Below are 27,123 nucleotides of genomic sequence, written 5' to 3'. Positions count from 1 at the left end.
TATAGTTCGAATTTCCAAAAACTTTTTGATACACATATCCTACACTCCATCAGCGATCACCAATCCAAATTTCAGAGTTCTAGCTCTACCCGTACGCCGAATACAATCACACATTTAGTACTTTTTAATACTTTTCGTACCGTTCTGGTACGAATTTCCAAAAACCCAGCCTTATCCGTCACCTTTGGACTAAAAGTGACCCTCACCCAAAATTCCAAGATTCTAGCTTCAGCCGTTTCGTCTGGGCGTTGATGAATCAGTCAGTCAATCACTTTATTCTTTTATTAGTATAGATTCTTTGTTTATTTTATTTTCTATTTTTTATTATTTTATTTTCTATTTTTTATTATATTTTCTATTCTTTGTTTATTATTTTATTTACTCTTAATAATTTCATTTTTTATTATTATTTTTTCTTTTTATTTTCTATTTATTTTTTTATTTTAAATTTGTTAAACTTTTTGATAGAAATTCCATTTATCCAACCCTGACCTTAAGAATCCTTACAAAGTAGAGGTATTTGCGGTCATTAACATGTGTGAGTTCAAGTCGTTGTAGTTGTAGTAGATGTAGGTGAAGTAAGAGTAGGTGTACACAGCATCTCTGTGAACTGGAGAATTTTCTTTGGTATTAGAAGAGATGACGGAGAGAAAGAGAGAGCGAGTACGTGCGTGAGAAAACAAGGCAGATAGAGGGCGAACACGGCAAACAAGCAATAGACAAGAGGTGACTGTTGTTTTTTATGATGTCTTTTTATTATTACTATTAATTTAAAAATTTATGTTTTTTTTAGTATTTATTTATAATTTAATAATTTTTTTTTATTTTTTCGTGTTCTTTAATAAAATAATAATTCTTTTTATGAGTAGCAGTAGCATTTCTGTTGTTAATATTTGTCACCGTTTTTTCGACTACTGATTGTTTTTTGCGTCGTATGTAGGTACGTACGTGCGTTTGGTTCCCTATATAGATTAGATATGAGGAGTGGAATTGAGATGAGAGATATAGTTTTTCTTTATTTATTTTAATTTTTTTTAATTTATTTGTTGTTTATTGTAGAAGATATCCAAGCAAACGTCTTTAAGTCTCAAGTGCTCTGCTGATGAGGAGGGGGATTTTTTTATTTTATTTTTTTTTTATTATTTTTTTTTTTGTTTATTATTACACACACTTTTTCCATTTTATAGTATTGGTCGACGGTTTGTCAGTCAAATTGCCTTTTAATAATGCAATCAATATTTATGATTGAAAAGAAGAAAAAAAAAAAACAAAACACTGCGGATAACGACAAACTTGCTTGGCTATATGGCCTGTCTGTCTGCCTGTCGGACAGCCAGGCAGCCAATGTGTGTACTATGTTTTATTTTTGCACCACCACATTCATAATAACAACAACAACAATAATAAATTCTTAACAATATTGGCATTATTTTGCTGCTGCTTCTTCTTCTTCTTTTTTGAAATAAAAAATTCAAAAAAGAAAATAATAAATAAAAATATTTAGCATATATGTATGTATGTGAATTTTGTCGCAGCACATTGTGTCCGCTGGGGCTGGCTTATTCACCCGACAACGCAAGACGTACACCACATACAATTTTTGTTTCTCGTGCTCAGAAATTGAAAACAAATTTTCAAATTAAATTTGGTTTTGCTTAAAAACACACAGCGAGTGATTATTTTTGAGTATTCACACGCGCGGCTGTTGTGGCTCATCCAAATCCATCATAACCATGACCGACCAAGCGACCGAACGTTTAACACCGCGGTCAAATGTCCACTTAAAAAAATAAATACCACGAATAAATCCAAATTTATTGTAAGAACGAAAAAAAATACAACAACAACAAAGTATAGAGAACTATCCGCCTTTAAGGACCACGGAGGACATAGTCGAAGTAATAGTTAAATTGTAATAGAGCCGTAGTCGCAGTGGAGTGGTAATAGTAAGTAGCGGCGGCGAAGGAAACACGTAGTGCCACGGAAGAAACAAACAAAAAATAGGTGACCGTTATTTTGTTGTCATCGGCGGAGAGACGACCGTCAACGTGTATCGACCTTTTGGCATGAACTGTGCGGCGCAACTGGAAATGGGGATACAATTATCACAGACAGAAGTTAATGGGTCGGTCGGTTGGTCGCTCGCTTGTTGGCTAGGCTAGAGGAGCTCGTTCGTTGGCTTGCTCTTCCGCTCGGCTGGCTAGCTTGCAGCTGTATGAAGTTGGTGCGATTCTCTGTGTACACTTTTTTTTGGATATTGTCGATTCGAAGGGGAAGATGTTTGCAGAATTTTCTCTTAGTTTGGTGAATTTTTGCGCGCGTAATCGTAATGTTTGTTTTTGTTTTCATTTTTGGTCAACAACACAACAATAACAAAAACGCAAAAGCTTAACAAATGTTGTCGCAGCAAAATATGAAGTTTTTTTTTTGGGTGGGGGGAGGAAAAGCTTTTGTTTTGTCTCTTTAGAAGAGAAACATATAAGAGAAATATTTTCAGGGGATTTAAGCCAACAAAATAGCGATAGCGGTTGTTTTAATTTCTCTTTTCGTCAGTCATTTTTGACGATGATTTCTCAATTACGCTCTCACACAGTTACTCTCAATTTAGTTCTGTTCCACACTGATTTAAGCATTTTTTTAATATTCAGGAGAAAATTTAATATTTTTAAAATATCTAGAGGCTAATCTCAAGCAAGGCCTGTTAACGATGATTTCCTAATGGCAGGAAAACAATTTTAAATGTCTTTCAAGTTCAGAAGTTCTATTACAGGACTACTATGTACATCTTTTAGATGGGTTTCTCTGAAGGATAAAAACATTGTAGAGTTCTTAAATATAGGGAAAATAGTGACAATTTTTTAAAGGCCCTCTGAAACTTCGAAAACTTCTCTTAAACTACAGTTGATCTATTAAATGGTATTTTGATTTCGAAATATTTAAAAAATATGGACAATTTTTCAAAGGCCATTTGAGACTTCAAAAACTTCTCTCAAACTACAGGTAATCTATTGATGGTATTTTGATTTCAAAATATTTAAAAAATAGCGAAAATAGGTACAATTTTTCAAAGGCCCTTTAAAACTTCGAAAACTCCTCTCAAACTACAGGTGCTCTATTAACGGTATTTTGATTTCGAAATATTTAAAAAATAGGGAAAATATGGACAATTTTTCAAAGGCCATCTGAGACTTCGAAAAATTCTCTAAAACTACAGGGGATCTATAAAATGGTATTTTGATTTCGAAATATTTATAAAATAGGGACAATTTTTCACAGGCGCTTTGAGACTTCGAAAACTCCTTTCAAACTACAGGTCATCTATTAATGGTATTTTGATTTCGAAAGATAATTTTTTGGACACCTTCTGTATACAACCGATACGGAAGGTAAATCTAATTGTATTTTGATTTCGAAATATTTTAAAATTAGGGAAAATAGGGAGAATTTTTCAAATGCCCTCTGAGATTTCGAAAACTTCAGACTATCAATTAAAGCTATTTTGATTTCGAAAAATAATTTATGGACACCTTCTGTATACAACCAATACGGAAGGTAAATCTATTTACGAAGGCGCATTTGTTTATAGGATTGTGGAAGTTCGAAACGATAATAGATGTCTCAAAATGAGGGCAAATTTTCAAGGGTCCTCTGAGGCTTCGGAAGCTCCTCACAAGCTACAGGTGATCTATTAACAGTATTTTCACTTCGGGATTTAATATATGAACCCTTTTCGGTATACATCAGATAAGGAGGTCCATTCCGTATATAGGGATGACCGCCTTCCAACTATAGGAGACCGATTAAAGGCTATTTTATTTCGAAATCGATTTATCTATAAATTTGCAACTACAGAAAAATGGATTTCATGTTCAAAAATCTTATGAATAGAATTTTAGATGTATCCAAAATGAGGACGATTTGTAAAAGCTATCCTATGTCTAATCGGTAGCTCCTCTTAACGACCTTTTAAAGGTATTTTCACTTTATGAGTCCTGCTAAGGGTCCTATAAGTTTTAAAACTCCTCCCAACTGCAGAAGATCTATTAAAAGTAGTTTTTACACTTGAAGTTCATGTATAGGTCCTATGTATATATGACAGGTACGGAATGTCCACATATTTACGGAGAACATCCTCCTAACTACAAGACGATGTTTAAGGATATCTAGGTCTTAGCTGCTATCTGCTACCTAAGACTTGTTTGAAGATATTTCGGAAGGTCATTTAAATACAGTCAGGACGGAAGATCCAATTATTTATAGAGGATCTGTTAAGGGGTTTTAATTACAGGGAAAAGTGGTAAATTTCAAGTTTAGAAGTGTTGTTCTGGCTCCTATAGGTCTTAGTAAAATCAGAAGTTTCTCCCCCAGCAGCCGAAGATATATTAAAGGTAGCTTGTATTTTGGAAGTCATTTATGGACAAGTGCAGAATGTCCACAAATAACTTCCTACTACAGGTGGATTTTTTAAAGGATCTCTGGGTCTTATTATCATATCTTCTCCCTTCGGTAGCTCCTCCCAATTATAGTTCCCGGCTCTGAGTTGGTAAAAATCTTCACTGCAGGATTTATTCAAAATATCCTTCATATAGACTTCCCGCCCCATTTAATATATTTTGAAGGTCCTGGGCAAATTTTTGGTTTGATTTTGGTTTATTCTCCATTCGGTAGTTCGGAGTCCATTCGGAGTTCCCAGCTCTGAGTGGGTAAAAATCTTCACACTGCAGGATTTATTCAAAGTATCCTCCATATAAACTTTCCGCCCCATTTAAACATTTTGAAGGTCCTAAGCAAATTTTGGGTCTCATTTTGGTATCTTCTCCATTCGGTAACTCCTCCCAATTGTAGGAGTTTCCAGCTTTACGTGGGTAAAAATCTTCACTGCAGAATTTATTCGAAATATCCTCCATATAGACTTCCCGCGCCATTTTATATATTTTAAAGGTCCTGAGCAAAACTTTGGGTCTCATTTTGATTTCTTCTCCATTTGTTAGCTCCTCCCAACTATAGGAGTTCCCAGCTCTGAGTGTTTAAAAATCTTCACTGCAGAATTTATTCAAAACTTTCTGCCCCATTTAATATATTTCAAGTTCCTGAACAAATTTTCCAATCGAAGTGACTGTAATTTTACATATCGCTATACATTGGAAACCCAAAATACCAAATTGGAGCCAATTCTGATGAAAAACTCCTCACCATACTCCCCAAAAAACAAATATTGGGATGTACCGTTATATGGGAGCTACCCCGAAACTTGGGTCATTATTAATAATTTTTTGTAGGAATATTCGCTATACATTGAGAGCCCAAAATACCAAATTATAGCCAATTCGGTTGAATAACGTGTCAATCAACCCCGAATTTCGAGGTAAACCGTCTTATGGGTGCTACCCCCAAACTTGGGTCAATACTAAAAATTTTTAGTGAGAAGGTTCTCTATTCAGAGAAAAACCTAAAATACCAAATTACAGAAAATTCGGTCTTAAGAACGTGCCCATACTCCCCAAAATACCAAAAACCAATATAGACACACACACATACGACATTCCTTCTCAACGACCTACACATACCATCTCATTTCAATTACCGCCATGAAAAATAATTAATGTTAATAGCCCATCAAAAAAAAAAACGGAGACAACCTAATAGATAATAAAAAGCCACAGAAGCCGCAGAATACCCCCCAACAAAACTAATTAAAGTTAATTATTCAAAATTAACCCGTTATATACATGTCAGGCTGGTTGTTGGTGACTTATCCTTATGCGATGATATCCTTGTAACTTGTAACACCATTTTTGTGATTAGCAATAAATTAAATTGATATCGTCGTCGTCGTAATCATCATTATCGCATATAAATTAATATAATTTATTGAAAATTATAATAAGTGTTTGAAAATTATCCACTGACACAGCTCAGCAGCAACGACAACGTCGTCGATGTTAGTAGTTACCATTGAAATGCTGAATAAATGATTTTGATATCCCAGCGCGATTTTCCTTTACCACCGTCAAAATAAAAAATGGTAATGATATACAATTATTTATTGCCAACCAAGCCACTTGCAATGCGATACTTCGAGGTGCACACACACACACCACTACACACAGACATCCATGGAGGGAATTCAGGCGAACAGGAATCGATGATGATGATGATGTTGGTAGTAACCCTAACCGCCATGAATCTCATAAATAATAACTGTTATAATCCGCATAATTTGCCTATACTCATATGTGAATGGCACACACATTCACACGTCAATGTCGGCACAGTGGTCGGTATGTTTTCTTTTAATTTTATTTTTCAAAAATTTGTATTTCCATTTAAATATCTTTTAGAAGAAAAATTCAAGTTGGGAAAAATTCGTTTTGAAGGAAACTAGTTGTTAAGTTCGACCTGGTCAACTTTTAATACATAAAATCGATTTGGGAACTATGCTGGTAGGTAAAATACTGGAGCAAATGAAATACCAAACGATCGACACTCAGGTTGGAAAAAAATGGGTTGGGACCTTGAAAATACCTGAAATTGACGCGGGGCCCTTTTAGGGGGACTATAACGAAAAAGTATCTTATATTGAAAAGGTGCTGTGAAAAGATCGCGTTATGCTTCGTAGTGCTAAAATATAGTCACTTAGGTTGAAAAATGGTGACATGAACGATGTAAATACCTACAAAGGGACTGTATTTTATGTGGTGGGGGCTAACCTAAAGATCGACCGATAATTATAATTTTTGGTAGGTTGGTTACCCAAAAACTTGGGCCAATATTAATAATTTTTAGTGGCAAGGTTCTCTATACACCGAAAACCCAAATTACCAAATTACCGCCAATTCTTAAGAAAGTACCAAATATTAGGGTGTACCGTTATATGTGTTTAATAATTTTTTGTATGAATATTCGCTATACATTGAGAGCCCAAAATACCAAATTACAGCCAATTCGGTTGAAAACCGTGTCAAGCAACCTCGAATTTTTGGGTGTGCCGTTATAGGGGGCTATCCTCAAACTTGGGCCAATATTAAAAATTTTTAGTGAGAAGGTTCTCTATACGCCGAAAACCCAAAATACGAAATTACAGCCAATTCGGTCTTAAGAACGTACTCATACTCCTCAAAAACCAAATATTAGGGTGTACCGTTTTATGGAGGCAGGCAATATCAAAAAGTGAACCGATGTATCCCATTTGCAATACCAAACATCCTAGGTGTAATTGCAATGTCTGTGCAACATTTTAGAGCACTATCTAAATTATTGCGAATTCTATCGTGATTTCAACCAAGGGACAGATATAGCAAATTTGAAATAGACATTTTATTCTGATCAAGAAAATATACACATTATAAGGGTCTATGGTGAATATTTCGAGGTTTTTTATGGAATAACAAACCCTTATACCCTGGGGGAAACCACTGTCTGTTGTGTGTGTGTGTGTGTTTTTTTTTTCTTTAACTGGTTAAAAAATGTAAGTCAAACTCTTCCCCCGTTGCCCACTTTTCATTTCTAACGATATAGAAATGTGCATTTAACCCATTTTGATTTCTAATGAAATATTAATGAACTTGTATTCACATGTCAGCTACACTTGCTTCAACAACCCCCATCACACCACAGCACTCTACAATAACCATCTACCCCACCCCCTCCATTTTATCAACATGCAATTTCATGAATATATACGTAGATAAGTAGTATCAACAAAATATATGTACATATATTTATCGTGTTTCGTTTCAAAAAAGAAAATTTGGGAAGTTAAGCCCATCCCCCAAGCACAAGAGCATGAGGATTAAATACAATAACAACAAGCAACAACACAGCAAACAGGACAAGTGGAATACTCCACAAACAAACACACACAAGAGTCTCTTAAATTAACCAAATTGTCAAAGGAAATTCACAGAGAGAGAGAGCGCGCGTGTGTGTGTGGGAGAGAGTAGACATTTGTATAAGTTGTCTAGCATACTTTTAGGCATATTCAAATTCGAAATAAAAAGCTCTATGATAAAAACGACAGAAAAAAGCTTATTTCTCACAACAAATTTCACAGTGAGGTATTACAGGAAAATGTTGTTACAAAAATTGTTTCACAATGGAATTCCTTTGTATACCAACCCTCCTCCTCCTCTTTGTACTCCAATCCCCCCGCCCAAGGGATAAATTCGAATTATGTTGGGGTAGTTGGTCTTCGTCTTAAAATTTTTAAGTTACTTAATTTGGATGGGTCAGGAGAAACTCCATTATTCAATGTAAACAACAACAACAACGACCACAATTGTAGACTGATGATGATGTATGGAATTGCCTTCGGAGATTATTAGCTATTTACATGGAATTTAAAGTATAGGGCTTCCAACAAAGCCAAACAAACAAAACATTTGATATGCCTAGACCACAATCTAAACAACACAATAAATCATGAACGATCCAGTAATTAGGTGAATGGATTTGAAGTTCATGTAAGGACAATACGAGGTGTTGTAGAACAATTACACCTTAGATTTTAAGTAGAGCAATTGATCGCTGCATTTGCAGTTGGGTCAAGATAATTTTTTATGGGCAAATGTCGAATGGTAATAGTTTTGATGATTTCTTTAGGGGTAAACAAATAAAAAAATTTTGGAGTGGGCCGATCAGAATTCAAAAATATATAAAACCAGTGAGCGGAGCAGTATAGTCGGACGGGGCCGACCATACGATACCCTACACAACTACCACGGAAATCAAACTTTCTGCGGATGTTTATTCCGAGCCTGGGCAATATTTCGTGATATTTGCACCCTCTTGCCCGATTAGAGGTAAAAAGCACCTCTTCCTTACACTGACATATTTTCCGAATATTACGAGTATTGAGTACAGCTATTGTCCAGATTCCCTACACGATGGGTTGTGTTGTGATGTTCGGCTTTCATTTGTTCGGCTTTCAAAAAATTAAGTTTTCGGTCCACTTCATTCCAAAATTATTATCTGATCAACACCGAAATTTATAGGCGTTGTCCTTGACCATAACTGGAACCTAATGGCACATTTCGAAGCGATTAGCGGTATAGTTCCGCTTTCTAGAGTGATAATGGGTTACTAAATAATATACGAATACGGAGATACCTGTAAATATTTAGGTGTAACTCCAACATCCGAGAACATACAATAATATAATTGGTATTAATTTAAAGGTCAACCACTCCTCTTGGATATAATATCAACTTTTCGGGTCTATGTCCTTCAGGGGTAAATATATACGCTATAGAATACAAATTTTGTCATTTTTCACACAAAAGTCAGGGTCCATTTGACCCGCTAAATATTGACCGATCTTTATCAAAACAGGCATGCTTATTCTTTGGCCCAATCCCCTTCTCCATGCAAAATTTCACGATGTTCGGGCCATTATTGCGGCCTCTGGAGCGACCAGAAAACCCGACAAAAATTTAGTATTTGGTCCATTTCATCCCCTAAATATTAACCGATCTTTCCCAAAAACAATGACCAGAACCCATCCTACATGCAAAATTTCGTGAAGATTGGTCCATAACTGTGGCCTGTATCGTGTTTACAAATTATAATGGACAGACGGACGGACGGACACACATGTCTAGATCGACTCAGCTAGTCGAGATATGACGATCGGTATACTTAAAGGTGGGTCTAGGACCAATATTTCGCGGTGTTACAAACTTTTGGGGCTGCACAAAGCTATAATACCCTGACAACATAGTTGTGTAGGGTATAATTAGAGCATCATGTCCAAAAACCGTCTTAAAAACCGAATATTGGGGGTACCGTTATATCGAGTCTATATCTAGTTATTAGGTTCGATTGGGCTGATCTTTTAATAATCGTGAATGAAAGATTTGACAATAATTAAAACCAATATTGATACTTTTCCTTATTAAGACCCAAGTTGTAGAATTTCTGAAACTTATGTTAATTTTTTGAGATTTTACTCTCTTCAGACATAAATTAGTCGCTATATTTGTGCAAAAAGACATAAGAAAGGTCTCCTTTTCAGCCAAATAAAATATTAATAATAACAACAATAAACTCTGTACTCACTTTGTTATCACTATCTGTTGTATTGCCAGAACCGAAACTGGCTAAGGAACATCTGTCGTGATCATTTTCAGTCAATGGATCATCTAGATCTCGCGACGAGCGTTGTGATGAACCAGAATTCTTGGCTGGTGATTTTGGCAGGGTAAGTGATGTGCCAGAGAAGCAGGATTCTTGCATGACCTCACGTAGTTTTTTGGTCCAAATCTGTGGAAAAGAAACGACAAACAAAAAATAATAAATCAAAACAATCAAATTTGAAAATATTGTTTATAATGGTTCAGCTGCTAAAGGTCAACTTATGTAAAAATACTCCCTTATATTTTATAAGGGATTAGATCTCCGTAAAGTATTCCTTCATCTTGTATAAAAAATCAAACTTGTTTATAAAGGCCCTCTTCAGTTGTGTACAAAGACTACATGGGTTTCAGTGTGTCTTTCTCAAGACTGTCGATGAGTAATATAAAGACTATATTTATAAAAGACTAGATCGTCTATAAAGATCGTCTATCGTCTATAAAGACTCTCTATTTTGAAGACTCCCTGTTTCAGCTAGTCTGCAAAAAATCTTTCCAGCTTATTTTGAAATAATTCCTCCAGAGATAGTTGACGAAGTGGAGGGTCATCATGAAATACTTCCTCCTGCCTGTTGAAGGCCTTCTCCAGATCGTCTGCAAGGACTCCCTACAGCTCGTTCATTAGAAGCCCCTTTAGCTCGTCCCTCAGTTCGTCGGTAGAGATTCCCTCCGTTCGTTTGTAAAGAATCCCTCAGCTTGCCGATAAAAACACATTTCAGCTCGCCTAAGAAATAATCCACTCAGCTCGTCTATAAGGACGCCTTGAGCTCGTCTATGAAAGACTCTCTTCAGCTCGTCTATGAAAGACTCCCTTCAGCTCATCTATGAGAGACTCCGTTCAGCTCGTCTGTGAAAGACTCGTCTATGAGAGACTCCCTTCAGCTCGTCTATGAGAGACTCCCTTCAGCTCGTCTATGAGAGACTCCCTTCAGCTCGTCTATGAGAGACTCCCTTCAGCTCGTCTATGAGAGACTCCCTTCAGCTCGTCTATGAGAGACTCCCTTCAGCTAGTCTAAGACCCCCTTCAGCTCGTCTATGAGAGACTCCCTTCAGCTCATCTATGAGAGACTCCGTTCAGCTCGTCTATGAAAGACTCCCTTCAGCTCGTCTATGAAAGTCTCCCTTCAGCTCGTCTATGAAAGACTCCCTTCAGCTCGTCTAAGACACCCTTCAGCTCGTCTATGAAAGACTTCCTTCAGCTCGTCTATGAAAGACTCCCTTCAGCTCGTCTATGAAAGACTCCCTTCAGCTCGTCTATGAAAGACTGCCTTCAGCTCGTCTATGAGAGACTCCCTTCAGCTCGTCTATGAGAGACTCCCTTCAGCTCGTCTATGAGAGACTCCCTTCAGCTCGTCTATGAAAGACTCCCTTCAGCTCATCTATGAGAGACTCCGTTCAGCTCGTCTATGAAAGACTCCCTTCAGCTCGTCTATGAAAGACTCCCTTCAGCTCGTCTATGAAAGACTTCCTTCAGCTCGTCTATGAAAGACTCCCTTCAGCTCGTCTAGGAAAGAATCCCTTCATCTTGTCTATGAATGATTCCCTACAGCTCGTCTATGAAGATACCCTTCAACTTTATATAGACTCCCTTCAGAGATTTTGCGTATCGATTGTGGATCATAGTGATTGACATTGATGAAAGCATCGGCCGATATTTCACCTGCACAACAGAGGTGTGGGTGTTCTCAATGGTCACCTTTAATTGTCCGTGTTCTTTGCGTAACTGTTCAGCCTCCTGTAGACTATTGGATGTTACATAGATGGCCAAAACATAGCTTCGCCGTTTCGAATCCATGATGTAACTTGATTGGTATCATTTTGAAATGGCCACAGCTGTACAATTTGGCTCGCTTTGCCTCAGAAAGTTCTTCCAAATCAATTTCTCGTTTACGTAAAAAGTAAAGTAAATATTCAACCTGTTCCTGTGCCGTAAAGATGGGCATCTGCCATTGAAATGAAACCAGCCTTCAGTTCGTCTATAAAGACTCCGTTCAGCTCCTCTATAAAGACTCAGTCATTTCCCCCAACTTATATACAAAATTCTCTTCAGATTGTGTATAGAAACTCCTACCAATCAATCAGTTCGTCTGTATCATCTGCCTCTCCAGGTTGTCTGTGAAGACGCCTCAAACTAGACTCCCCAGATTGCCTATAAAGCTCTCTCTAATTCGTCTATAGATATAAAATCTATGGGACGAACTCCCTCCAACACGCATATAATAACTTCGTCATTAGCTCGTCTATAAAGAATCTCATGCTGGTCTATAAAGACACTATACAAATACTCTCTCAAACGTCTCTACAGAAAGAGACTAACTTCAGCTCGAAATTCCCTTTAAAACCCCATTCTTCTTCTCATCTTAGTCTTACCTGTTTGGTTTCTAAACTATTTGCTTTAAGTACAATGCGACAATCGGACAGCATGGGTGAGCGGCCAGTCCAAACGGCAAATTTCGTTTCATCGCCTTCAATGTGTTCAGTGATTCCAAGATCTATAAAGAAAGAAAAAACACCAACAATATTTATAAACTATTCGATATAATTTTCCTTCGATTTCACCCACCTGTTGTCATTAATTTACTCTTAAATTGATATTTAGCCGACCCGTTGGAATCTTTGACCTCTTTGGCGAACAGTAAATACATTTCAAATAGAAATACTCGTCTATCGCGACCCTTACGTATAAGCTGCTTGGTATCCCAGGCTTGGAATGCATCTTGCAAGACAACCTCACCCAAGCTGTCGATGGAAACATCACAGTTCTCCAGCAGTGACAGATGCATGGCATCGTTTGCCTTCTTGGGCACATTTAACATCACCTCAAGACCCTCTTTAATTTCACCATGTGATTCTTCACAGCACGAGAGGAGATCTTTGAGTAATAGCTGATATTTGGTAATTCTTTGCACCGGCTTGATCAAATACGCCGGCAGGGGATGCTCAACTTTGTGTTTGTGTTGCAACTCATCGAAGAAATTGCCGGCATGTTGCACCAGGAGGTTATTCGATGTTGGCTTATTCTTACAATAGTGTACATACATATCGAATTTACTGGCCCATGTGACGAAGCAATGGCCCACATCTTCGGGCATTGTTTCGTATTTTTCCAATTCCCGCAGGAAAATCTTATTGTGGAAATTGTAAATTTCCCGAATATTGCCAAAAATGATGTCCTCTTTGCCATGAAGGGCGGTCGGTACGCCTTGACCGAAACGGAATTCTTCCAGGAAACATTTAATGCATGTATCTAAATCTTTGACATAGGCCCGTTCGGTTTGCATTAGCTCAGCCATAATGAATTCTTTTCGGCGGGCCGATTTACGTTTCTCTTCGTTGATTTCCTTATTTGCAACGGTTGTTGAGGTAGTCAGCTTTGCTTCTAAAGTAGGATCTGAATGACGATCGTTCGACGAGGAGGATGATGTTATGGAACCGATGCCGGAACTCATTGATGTATTGGCATCGGATTCACCAATCATACCCAAAGATTTTTCTAATTGTTCCCTATATGAGTCCATGCGATTGCTAAAGTCCTTGTACCTACAGGAATGATAAGAAATAGGGAATTAATAAAGTTTTCTTTTTTTTATTAAAATCCTTTCTCCACTCACCTTTGATCCACCGAGGCCACCCATTGCTTAATCGAACTGGCATGAGCATGGCCCTTCTCCACCAAACTATCAGCTAATTGTATTAGAAGTTTAACACGTTCCCGTGTCTCTTTGGCTGTGCCACGAAATTCATTATGCTCTTTGAGCAAACCTTCGGTTTCTTCGCGGGTCTTACCCACCAAATTGGTGCGTGACGACAGATACGCTTCGCCCGTGTTGTGGATCCATTCAATTGCCTGTTTGGCACTGCGTTCGAATAGTACAAACTGTTGACACTGATCGAGCGACTTTTTGCGTTGTGTCCAAAATTCGAGAACTTGATTTTCCTGCGTGAGCAATTTATCTAAAATCGTCTTGACACGATTTTCACAATTACCCTGCGATTGATATTCGTAGTATTGCTGCGAGCGATTGGCATATTTAAGGAATGTTTCGGCGGTCCGACGAGCCAGGGTACATGCCTTGAGGAAGGCCTCTTTTTGTTCTTGATGTTTTGAGATGAGTTGAACAATTGTTTGAGCTTTATCGCTGGAACCGCCACCACCACACCAATCATCTTCACGGCGATATTCACGTTCCAGCGAGTCGAGAACAGAGCAAACTTGTTCGGCTGTTTTGTAGAAATTAATAGAGGCGGTGACAAGTTTGTGACGCTCCTCAGCGTAGGTTACCAACTGCTGCCATTTTTTGGTAACATCATCGGATATTTCACGTATCGACTGGGGATCATAGTGATTGGCATTGATGAGAGCATCGGCTCGATATTTCACCTGCACCGCAGACGTGTGAGTCTTTTCAATGGCCACCTGGAATTGCTCGTGTTCTTTGCGTAACTGTTCGGCCTCCTGTAGGCTGTTGGGTGTTACAAAGCTGGCCACCAACATGGCTTCACCGTTCCGTATCCAGGAAATAACTTGATTGGCATCATTTTGAAATTGGCACAGCTGTACAGCCTGTTCCAATTTGGCTCGCTTCGCCTCGGATAGTTCCTCCAAATCAATTTCTCTTTCACGTAAGAAATTGAGCAGATATTCAATACGTGCCTGGGCCGTGTGAGTGGCATCTGCCATTGAAATGAAACCAGCCGACTCAAACATTTGCAGTAGTTCTTGGCCCTGTTCCAATACTTCATAGGTGGCATTTTGTATATCACTTACAGATTCGTTGTGCATGCGTATCAACTGTTCGGCTTTTTGATAATCTCTTGACAAATCGGCATGCTGTAACTCTTCCGACCATATTTCCAATTGTGAGGACAACTCCATGGCATCGCGTTCAAAGTAACGCAAACGTAAAATTAAATCTGCACGGAATTTCCGAGCAGACCACAACTCTTCTAGTTCTACCTTTTGTTTGGAGAGTTTTTCCAAGGCCGCTTCCAATGCCGATACGGAACCGGTGTTATCGGCATACTCTAGCGAACGCATTTCTTGCAGCAAGGCCTCACCCTGGGCAATGGTTTGCATACAACCTTTCAGGGTGTTGTCCTGTTGCTCGCGATATTGTTGCAAAAGTCTTTCAATGCCCTCCAGATTCTCCTGAGATAACATGGTCTCATCGCTGGAAACATCGGCTCTTAGCTGATCTATCCAGGCGGTGACCTCCTTTTCATGGGTGTAAAAAATTACAGCCATGTCAAGGCGTCGCCGTCTTTGCTCCACACGTTCAGCAAAGCTGGCCACCTGTATTTCCAGCTCATGAGCAACCGAGTATATCTCATTGGGATCGGCCTCACCACTGCGTGCCAATTCATCGGCCGCAGCCAATAACTTCTCCGCATTGCTGTAGGTATTCTGGGCAACATTTTCGAAATGTTCGTGAGACTTTTGATAGACTCGGGCCTTCTGTAGGTTGCGGCCAATGCCGGTATTCTTACGTACAAACACCTCACCGTGATTCTTTAACCAGTCCAAGACCTGTTTGACATCCTCTTGGAATAGTCGCAGGGCCAGGGTTTGGTGTAGACGTATTTTTTCTTGATGCCATTTCGATTCGAGCGAGCGGTGATGGCCTAAAATTTGATGGATGACGGCGAGCACGTGAGACGCCCCCTCACTGTAATCGGCAGCGGGATTTTGCCGGCCATATTTGTTGTAGCTGCTGTTTTTGCGATGATCGGGTACCCCAGGCGGGGGTGGTTGATTGCAAACCTGGACCAAATGATCCAATTGATAAAGTAATTTTTTACTGGTTGAGTGCACCTCAGTGTAGGCCTGGCACATGGCTTCGTACAGCGACTGATGGGTACGTATGGCCGTTTCCAAACTTTGTATATCTGAGGGTAGAGGCTGCGAGGCTTGACATGCAGCAGCCCATGAGGCAACACTGTTACAATATTGTTCAGCTTTGTGATGAAAAAGGACACTTAGCTGCAAAACAGCTGTCCTTTCATCGAGTCCAGCGGCAAAATCTTTCCAGGTGCGATCGAGGCGTGTGGCTAGGGTCTTTATGTTTTGCGCAGCATAATGTTGACTTTCAATTAGGCGCGAGGCTACCGCCAATATGCGATCTATATTCACCGAAACATTCATTGAGGCCACAGCAAATTTTTGATGTTCATCCTGCAGCGATTTGGCCACCGAATAATTATGGCCTATTTCCACATAGGACATTTGAAAAACATCACGATTGTGCAAGATCCAATCGAACATTTTCTCACAGTCCTGTTCGAATAGGCGCCACTGGAAACATTGATCGAGTTTGACTTTTTTATGCTGCCACAGGGTGAGCAAACGCTGCTGGCCCGAATGGATGAGGTCAATTTGTCTTAAAGCTTTGCTGATCGCGGCCGACATATCGGGATTGTTGGTGGGCACACGGTATGGTTGTGAGGCATTTTGTGATTGGGATGAGGGGCCGGAATCGTTGACACCACCGCCGCCAACACATTCGGCACCGGAGGTACCCTAGAGAGAAAGAAAAGAAATTAGTTTTTTTTTTTTAATTTGGATAATAAATTGCAACTTACCGCCCCACCACTGCCCCCTCCACTCATATTAATTTTGGCCAATAGCTTTTTACCCTGCACATCCAAATCCTCAATGGGCAGCTTGAGGATTTTCTTCTTCATCTCATTGTGATGATCGAGGGCATGTCGTGCCCCATTTACATCCTCCGCAAAATCATTGCGCTGCAAGTCCTCCTGCAGGTCGTCAATGCGATCGGCTAAATCACTGGCCTGCCAAAAGAAATCCTCAATGGCCAAACGGGCATCGGTCCACTGTTGATGATCGTACATTTGATTGCCGTCAAAGTCACCCGTCAATTGGCTCGGTTCGGCTATCTTATTAAGGGCCTCAATCGATATTGTCGACGTTTCGAATTTGTATTTGTGCGACGAAATGGAGGCACGTTGTTTTTGCCAAAAATTATCCGGTTTTATGATGACCACATTGTGGATGTTGGCACTGAAATGCTCCTGCAACACTTTCAATATGGCCTTGACATTCGTTGAACAATTGCCATTGCCGCGCATATCAATGATGACAGTGAAGCCTAGATTTTTTGCCGAATCGCTGCAAGGAAAGAGGGAGAAAAGAGAAATGAAGAAAAAATCTCATTACTATAGGCAATAAAAGCAAGAAAAAAAAAATAATAGAAAAAATAATGAACAAATGGAGGGAGGGAAAGATGAGCCTAACATGTGTGTAACATAACCTAATGGGTCCCCCAACAACCTTCTCCCTCAGCATCCGAATCCAAGAGTAAAGTGAGGAATAGAAAAAAAATCTATTAAATCTTTTCCCCAAGACCTGTCAACGTTGAGAGCGTACAACGAAACTATACTAAAGACACTTCCTTTATACAATTGCCAGTAGTTCCGCTCCCCCCACCGGCACTCTTTACAACCCCTTTACTCATGGCATCATTATGGCCCATTAAATGAAAGAAAACAACAGCAAAAAGTAAATATGGACCAATAGAAGAGGAAGACGAAGTACACAATTCACATGCCCATACACTTTCTGTGTGGGTATGTGTGAAGTAGTTTGTACCCATCCCCCAGCCCCTTTTTCCAAACAACAGTCAGCCACTCAGTTCCGCATTTATGTTGAAAGTTGGATGGCAATGGAGAAGGGCAGGGGTGTGAAGAAGAATGCATTCACAATTGAAAGTCATGCATTGCGTTAGAATTCTTTGCAACTGCAAGAGGTAGGGCGGCAGGCAGCCTGGCTGCCTATAACATATGGAAATGGATCGATGCAATGGATGGATGCCGGTTGATGATGGGGTGTTAAGTCATTTTAAATAGTATAAAGTTCGGAACAAAATATACAAATACAATGTCCAACCCCGTTGTATTGCAACAAAAAAACTCAACAAAAAGAAAAGCATGTTTGCTCTTGGTTGGATGGACATAAATAATGAATTACTCTCAAGTCCACATTCAAAATATGAACTATCCTTACATTTGGATAGTTGTGAGATTTGAAAGATTAACAAAAGAATCATTCAAGCGAATGTCAGGTTAGATAAAAAATCCAAAAAGGATACATCTTTTTTTAAATAAGGCTTGCCTGATAGCCATAAATATGAAATCCTCATGGCCCCTATGGCCAAGAAGTTGGAACATTGCCTATACAAATTAAAATTCCGATATAAATTAGGGTTATCAATGACATCTAAAAATAAATTCTACATCACGAATTAGAATATCGCTTAATTATATATAATAAATAAACGGCTTTACGAAAATTGAAAAAAATGCAAAATACGCTGAACTAATTGAAAAGAAGAGATTTATAGCTGTGTCTGTGATACGACTAGGTATTGCAAATTGAACGTGCTCAGAGCTGCATTTTATGTCGATCTTAAAACAGATTTATTTAAACGGGGTTTCTAATGGAAGGGAGGAGGCGCTAAAGCAAAGCGTAGTAGGGGAATAACAAGCTAGAAATGGTTAAAGAACAAAAAATCTGAACTGATATTGAATTTGAAAGGGGTTGACAGGCATAGAGAATAATTTCTTCAATTGAAGTAAGCGGGTTTCTAAACCCCAGAATCTGCCTAAATATTATTTCCGGATAATCACTCTAGATTTTGAAAAGTTGTAAGAAAGTCCTGGAGTCCTTCTCTCCGCCTTCGTGGATCAGAGCTGAATGCTAACGGACGCGTCCACAGGTTGTGAATAGTGGGAAGCCCAATATTATTTATTGGGTAGCTGTGAATAGCAAATAAACAGTCGCGCACAATCAGCGGGCTCAGGGGTTTCGAAGGAAATGACCGAGTGCCGATGATCCCTGAGCCGACCAGGCGAGAATGGCGCCTCTAAATAACCATCTCAAAGGTGGTCTCGGTTATTACCTTTTAAAGTAACCCATCAGCGTTCTACGATTTGCAGTCAGGGTCCCGACTGTATTAGAACGGAGCCTTGTTGATACATGTGCGCCTCAACAAGCTTATTCAGGCTTAGCTGCCAAGCCCTTGCCATGGTCGACCTCAATCCCTCACATACAGCACATTCTACGGTCACTACGGTGACAAACACGGTAGCGACCATGGTTACCCGAAGCAAGGAGAGTCCTCCCTATTTAAAACTTTAAAACGTATAATATCATTCGGAGAACACACCTAGGCTTTCTATGGATAGAATATCTATTACGGGAATTCTATATATGGTATATCATACTCATAAGCCTGAGGGTCTAAAACCCTGAGATATACGGTTTTAGACCCTCAGTCTTATGGCGAATGATACATTTTGATACGGTAAAAATGTGTCTCATCGAAGTATTGATCGCGATATTGTTGCAAAAGACTTTCAATGTCCTCAAGTTTCTCCTGAGATAACATGGTCTCCTCGCTGGTAACATCGGCTCTTAGCTGAGCTATCCAGGTGGTGACCTTCTTTTCATGGTTGTAAAAGATTACAGCCATGTCAAGGCGTCACCGTCATTGCTTCACACGTTCAGCAAAGCTGGCTACCTGTATTTCCAGCTCATGAGCAACCGAGTATGTCTCATTGGGATCGGCCTCACCACTGCACTGTGTGAATAGAATTTGATGGATGACGGCGAGCATGTGAAACGCTCCCTCACTGTAATCGGCAGCGGGATTTTGCCAGCCATATTTGTTGTAGCTGCTGTTTTGCGATGATCGGGTACGCCAGGCGGGGGTGGACCAAATGGTGGGCTTCGGTATAGGCCTGGCACATGGCTTCGTACAGCGACATATGGGTATGTACGTTTCATCCTAGCTTTGCATATCTTAATATTTCTTCCAATCTTAGTTTAAGTTCGAAATGGGGAATATAGGTCCACTATCACAAAATGTTCAAAATTGTGAAAAAAAATTAATTTTATAATATTATGCGAACGGACTATCCGATTAACTATACAAAGCCTAAATGTAGTGCGAAGATAGGCCCATTGGTCCACTGCTTCTGGTACCGTGGAATAGGTACCAGAAGCAGTGGACCAATGGGCAGGGTCAAAATTTTTCATACTTATAAATCCAATATCATGCGAATTGAATGTCCGATTTGAATCAAACTTTGCACAACCAGTTACCTTTACCAAACCTAGATTAAGTTTGTAGATGGTACCCATTGTTCCACTCCGCAACAAAGGGTAAACAATTTTCAAAAAATTTTTGTATCTATGAATATTAGGCGTATTGAGTGTCCGATTTGAAGCAAACTTTGCTCAACCTATCTATGAAATAATATTCTTAAAAAGATCGATCCGGCATAGCATGTAAAACATACTCCTTATATTACAACAACAAATTACAATAACGTCATGATGATGATTATGCTGAATAAATTAATAATTTGTGTTTATTATCTACAATATGAAATGCAATATCACACAATCTAACATCCTGCCCTACTACAAAGAGTGGTGGATGATCTTCAAGAGTAGTATCCGTGATTGGCAATAGTCACGAAATCATTTCCTCTTTTAATTAACATTCGTGCTAAAATCAAACCATAATTTTTGAAGGGATGAATTTTTTGTTTGCAAAAAATTTTTGAAAATTTGTGCATTTAAGCACAACGTCGTAGGGGTGAGTAGTTGGTATGGCATGACAGGGGGGCTATGTATATTTAAAAATAATCTGCTAGATGGTAGGTCTGGTAGTTAGTAGGTCTTTCTTACTTTACGAAAGTATGAAAAATCAATGAGAGAGAACGACCGCGAACAACCAATAGCAGAAAAACAGAAAAGGATCATTAAACTGCACGCACAAACACGCAGCAAGACACACACACTAACAATAAAAAATATAAACATCAAATTCGTATGCATTGCATTTTGGCTTTTTGTTTTGGTCGACAACGATGATGATGGCGGTGATGATGATGATGAATCATTACCCCAATCGACGTCAGTCGCCACCACCAAAAACAGCAAGCTGCCGGGCCACTAGGATTGTCATACTAAAAAAAAAAACGAAACAAAACAAAAAAGAGACAATTTTGCACAAGTTTGCACTTGTTGAGAGGGAGCAGCAAATCGACGACAACAGATCATAACCAAATGGCCTGGGGGGCCCAAGAAAATGAAGGCTTCTTGATCACACCCAATTAAATAAAAAAAACGAAATAAACAAATTCCATTTCTTTCAGTGTACATTTCAGTGGCATTCTCAGAATTTCAATAAGCCTTTATGCATTCATATCCAGACGGCGGACGACATTGTTGTTGTTGTTGTCGACGACGACGTCTTCGTTGTTGGTTTGTGTTGCTGTCGTCAGTCAGTTTGTCCCAAATGCGTATAAACAGAATAAAATATAAGGAAAATTGTATTTTTTTATTTTGTTTCCATTTTGTTTCCATTTTTTTTTTGTTCCGAACCAAAAGTAGGAACAAAGTACAAAATTTATAATAAGGGATATATTATGGGTATGGTATGGCTGTGATGTGCTGTATTGCAAGACATAATTATATGTAGAAAGACTTTGGAACAAAGCTCCTAAAAATTGAGGTTGTTAGGGGAAAAACCACTGAAACGATACTAACAAAAGGCATTTGTCAATAAAGAAACAACTTTTCTGGACAGAACTCAAGATATGGAACTTTTCTTAGGTCTTCTAAAAAATAATATCCTTTTGTTGTTTATACCCTCAGCCTCAGTATATACACTTTGATACGGTGAAAATCTATGCCTCATCGAAATATTGGTTTTAGACTCCATGTTTCTTTGGACCAAATCCGTTTCAGAAAATTGGAGGTTGATTTACACATGTCCGTCCGTCCGTTCGATGTTCGTCTGTCTGGCTGGTGCTCCCGATAACTCTCGAAGGCAGCAACCGATTTCATTTAAACTTTCCACATCTTAATATTTCTTCCAAACTTAGTTTAAGTTCGAAGATGAGGAATATCGGTCCACTCCTTCTGGTACCTACCCCACAAAATGGTCAGAATTGTGCTAAAAATTAATTTTATTATAACATGCAAACGGACTATCCGATTTTAACGAAAATTTGTACAACCTATTATCTTTACCAAGTTTAGATCAAGTTTGAAGATGGGACCCATTGGTCTACTCTTTCTGGTACCTCCCCCACAGCGGGTCAAAATTTTCAATATTTGTATTACCAATATCAAGCTAATGGAAGGTCCATTTTGAACCAAACTTTGCACAACCTCTTACCTTTACCAAAAATGGGACCCATTGGTCCACTCGTTCTGGTAATTCCCCCACGAATGGTCAAATTTTTCAATATTTGTAAATCCAAAATCAGGCGAATGGAATGTCATATTTAAACCAAACCTTGCACAACCTGTTCGTTAATAACCCTATATCAATTCCGAAGACGGGACCCAGTAGTCCACTCCCTCCGGTACCTCCCTCATGGTCAATGGTCAATATTTTATAAAATGTTTTCAACATTAAATCCGAAACCTCTTTGTTAAAAACAAATTTCTTTTATAAAGCTAATAATAAAATCTGTGTGTAATTCTGAAGAACTCCATAGGCTGGGGGTTTATAACTGTCAGCAACACCTGACACTTTTTTACTTTTTCTTTAGGGTCTTCAGATAGAACCATACCTAATGAAATATCCTATGAGAGTCTTCTCTTGAGATCATCTATAGGTATATAACTCCCCTCAAATCTCTAATAGGTAATTTCCCTTCATGCCTTCCATAGATAGAAAATCTCCCACTGGGTTGCTAACATTTTATTACCCTTCTCAGGTTTTACATATCTTATTTATATACATTCCACAAGACTTTTACAGAAGAATGAAGAACCTACAGGTTCTCTATACGCCATCATCAAAGATCATTTTCACTTGTTCTACATATGGTACAATCTCTTCAGGTATTCGATAAGTAAAAATTACGAGTTTATAAAAAAACATTCTCAAGTCTTACATAGGTAGAAATCTTGTTTTCGAACTTCTTTGGAAGAATGCAATGTCCACGTTTTTTATAAGCGGACAATATAGTGTTCCTGTCACTGTTCCTCCATGAAGAGAAGATATTTGATGAATAGACAGAGGACTCATCTAGGATATTCTATGGCTGGAGAAAGTCCTATTACAAATATTCTTAATAGCTGGAATAAACTCTTCATGTCTACTATAAAACCAAAGCCTTTTTTTTTCGATCGACAGGGAGGAATGTCATAGGTCGTCTATATATAGAAAATATCCTTCAACTTATCGATATAAATTTGTGAGGATATGTATAAATAAAATACACATTTTAAATTTCCTAAAACCAAACCTTTTTTGATCGACAGGGAGGAATGGCATGTCATCTATATATAGAAAATCTCATTCAACTTATCGATAAAAATTTTAAACTCTTTCGTAATGTCCTGTGTAGATAAATGACATATTTTAAATTGCCTATGCACGAAACATCCTATTCAGATGTTCACTAGATTGAAGACTTCCTATAATTAAAACAGAAAACCGTCTTCATTTTTTAAGGATAAAGCCAGATATAGATAGAACATCTACATCAGCTTTAATTCACTTATTTTGTACTTCAAAGGGACGTTGGCAGATAATCCGCCACTGCTTTATTTTTGCACACCTTGGAGCGTTTTCATTGTGTCCAGTTGTGGCTGGAATAACTCTCGAATGAATTTTGGAGGGAAATGATTAAGCCATGTTCCTTTATCGATGTATAGAAACCCCATTTCCTGAATGTTTTCCAAACTGCATGAAACGCATCAACAGCCAGCATAAACACCTACACCAAAAAAAGTGACAATAACAAATATATTTACTATTTTCCTCTTTTACCATACCTTCTATAACCAAAATGCATTCATTATTGTAAAGTATGAACCGAAAAAATAAATCCAAACCCTCGTGGTATGTCCCGATAGATATCACATAAATTATCTTTATGTGTTTGACAACAAAACAATATTGTTTTTGTTAGTTTTTACTGTCGGTCTTATCAGTTTTTGTTTTCTTTTTCTAAATTTTTGGAATATATGAAAAGGTAAATGGCACCAGAAACCGGTTTTACAATTTTTGCCAGATTAGCTCAAAAGACTTCTTAGGGTAAACTAATATTTGTTTAATTTTAAACTAAATACATAATTCATATTGAATTTTAGGCATATTTTTCTTAGACACACAAACGTCAACACAAGTTATCACACTTCAGGTGTGTTAGACTTTTTGTGGTCTATCGGTAAATTTCCAACATTTATGGAGTAATATTTTAGACAATTTCTTTCACATAATAACTGATAACTGAATATGGAGGGGTTTTAAGGAAATATGTTTTTTAAACTTGATATGTAAATATTTTCTCCAAAAAACAGTGTGAAATATCTGCAGGTCAAAAGGTCATATCGTAAAGACATTTGCAATTGCAATTGAGAATATCGCATCGATACCAAATAAGTCATATAGTACACAAAACAAATTATTCCATAATAGAATTGTTGTCGGTTCCCATGCATTCGTCATGCATCATAATGGGAATTCCAATTGACACTGAATTAGACAATTCATATTTTTAAGTGTACCGTCTATGCAATCGATCATGTTTCCAAATTTTTATTTAATCCTTCTTTTTCCTTATCATAGGTACAAATAACTATATGTAAAAAAAATGAATAATCATTTAATAAATTAAAACAACAACAATATATCCACACATTCAACATACCTTGGTATCATTATTAAATAGCTAAGTAAACGCCTTAAATCATCTGGTTTTAAACGATCACGTCGAGGCGTTGCCGGAAAGCATAGGATCGGACCACCACGTCTATCCCTACCACCGGTAAGGAAGACGACGCGCTCCTGCAACAAGGTAAGAATGTCGCGAGCGCGTTGCCCGTCCATGATGATGGAGGTAGGGGTTTACTGGTAATGATGTTAAATCCGCTGCACTACTAAATCAAGTTAAGTTTGTAAAGAATTTGTTCACGTATTCACAATTGGATTTGTTTATTTTTGGTTGGGCCAGATGCAGGGCAGTTAATAATATTTTTCTTGGAATTTTATTTAATACTACACTATCGACGAGCACACACAATTTATGTGTGGAATTTTGTTTAATTTGTATTTCTTTTATTTTGTATATTTTTTTTTTCTTATTCTTTGTTTGTTATTTCTTCTTATTTCATAATTAGCAGAGGTTTAAATTTGCGATTTTTGTTGTTGTTGCATTAGATGATTTTAGGATATTTCGTATATTTATCGATTTTTGCAAAATTTTGGCAAACATTTTCAGGGCCATCCTGGGTTGAAACACAAAAATATTATAAAAACTCTCACACGGGCACTGGCGCGGCGTACAACAACAAACTACTACACCGAGAATAAAAATTCACAAAACAAAACGTTTTTTGTTCGATATGTGACAAGAACAGAACAGAGCAGAGCAGCAGTGCACGCGTAAAAGAGCACAGCACAGTCGGGCAGGCATCCGCAAAACAGCAAAAGTCATGACAAAATAATATTCACACACAAGAACAAAACAGCAACAACAACAAAAGTATAAAGAAAAAACATAAAACAATGATAAATGAAAATCGCAAAAATGAAAACAAAACTACACCACCATCCCAGGCAGCCACCAGACAAACACACACACACTCAACACAGGCCAGCCAAAACATAACACAAACACACCGACGACACCAGGCAAATAATGGTGCTCTGCTCTCACGACGACGGCGTCAACGTCAAAACACTGTCAGCAAGTGTGTGTTGATGATTTCTTTCCTCTGTTCGTTCTCTGTTTGTTCTTTTTTGTTATTTGGGCTTATTGTTTTGTTTTTTTCTTTTTTTGTTTTACTTTATTTGGATTTGTTAGTTGACGTTTGATTTACTTTTTAATTATAGCTTTCTTTTTTTCTTATACTTATTCTTCTTTTAAGGAAACACACATTTCTGCAATATTTTTTTTTTGCTTTTCTTTTTTAACACAATTATTATTTTATTTCACAATTCTTTAATTTTTTTCTCCATTCCTTTTTATTTGCTTTTAACAGAACTTGTAAAATTCAAAACAAGGCATGGCGGCGTATGACTGTGTCTATCGTCCTACACCACTGACAACTCTGGATAAGAGACAACCAACACATCTCGACAACGACATTTTTTACATATGGGTGTAGTAACACACAACACAAGAACCAACTGTCAACCAGCCAGTGAGCCAACTGACATTTGTTTGTTTTAAAATTCCACCCTCTTTGGTTTCATTTCCGAATTTACAACAAAATTAACGGCACCGACAGATTAAAATTTTTCATTTAGGGGAAATTAATATGAAAATATTTGGCCAAAGGCAAAACAGCATAACGGGAGGTGGAAGAGAGATAGAGGGCGGCAAATTGCACCACCAACATACATATCATATGTCACAGGGAAACAAATATGTAGCGCACTTAAACACACACACACTTTATTTCTTTTAACCATACGTTTGTTTTTACAGCCAGACAAATGAGGGGGAAACGCAAGAAAACACATTTACAAAAAAAAAATCAATCAATAAAAATTAAAACCACACTCGCTTCAATTCTTGTTCAATGATAGGTGGTATCCAACAAATATAATTCCATATTACATTAGCACAGCACAGTCCCAACAATGGTAAAAGACAGCGGCGCTTTCGTTGTTGTATTTTTTTTTTCATTTTACTCTTTCTTCCTTTCGTTGTTAAAGCCCTCTTTTATTTTACAACACATTAAGTTATTCTTTGGGCTGACTGACTGGCTGGTTGGCTGAGTTATGTGGTATTGTCTTGTTCTATAGAATAGGGAACAAGTCTCAGTCGTCGTCACTCACAGACCTCACCATCAAAGAAGAAAAATGAAAGAAATACACGCACCACAAACACCACTCAAACAAAAACCAACCAACAAACACACAGCACACACACACACATCTATACAATTGCTAAGATTTTTTCTTATTGTTGGTGGTGCCTCAAAAAACTGCTTCTT

General features: G+C 38.1%; 1 protein-coding gene across 1 annotated transcript in view; it reads right to left on the bottom strand.

The window, feature by feature from the left end:
• The window catches only part of LOC133333436 (triple functional domain protein), a 104,818-nt gene extending 79,776 nt beyond the window's left edge, over positions 1-25,042 (bottom strand). Inside the window, exons 1-6 of the mRNA XM_061541756.1 lie at positions 24,831-25,042; positions 16,710-17,256; positions 13,742-16,647; positions 12,694-13,670; positions 12,501-12,622; positions 10,057-10,260 (exon numbers count right to left, since the gene is read on the bottom strand). Of these exons, the coding sequence (XP_061397740.1) occupies positions 10,057-10,260; positions 12,501-12,622; positions 12,694-13,670; positions 13,742-16,647; positions 16,710-17,256; positions 24,831-25,009 (4,935 nt within the window). The 5' untranslated portion in view covers positions 25,010-25,042. The remainder of the gene's footprint in view (positions 1-10,056; positions 10,261-12,500; positions 12,623-12,693; positions 13,671-13,741; positions 16,648-16,709; positions 17,257-24,830) is intronic.
• Positions 25,043-27,123: the final 2,081 nt, after the last annotated feature.

This window comes from Musca vetustissima, unplaced genomic scaffold (genome assembly GCF_032173495.1).
Source record: "Musca vetustissima isolate MV318-11 ecotype Yass unplaced genomic scaffold, APGP_CSIRO_Mvet_v1 utg3767, whole genome shotgun sequence".
In the NCBI taxonomy this organism is placed as follows: Eukaryota; Metazoa; Arthropoda; class Insecta; order Diptera; family Muscidae; genus Musca; species Musca vetustissima.
The sequence above is the reverse complement of the archived record's forward strand: the minus strand, read 5'-3'. Positions and strand labels throughout refer to the sequence as shown.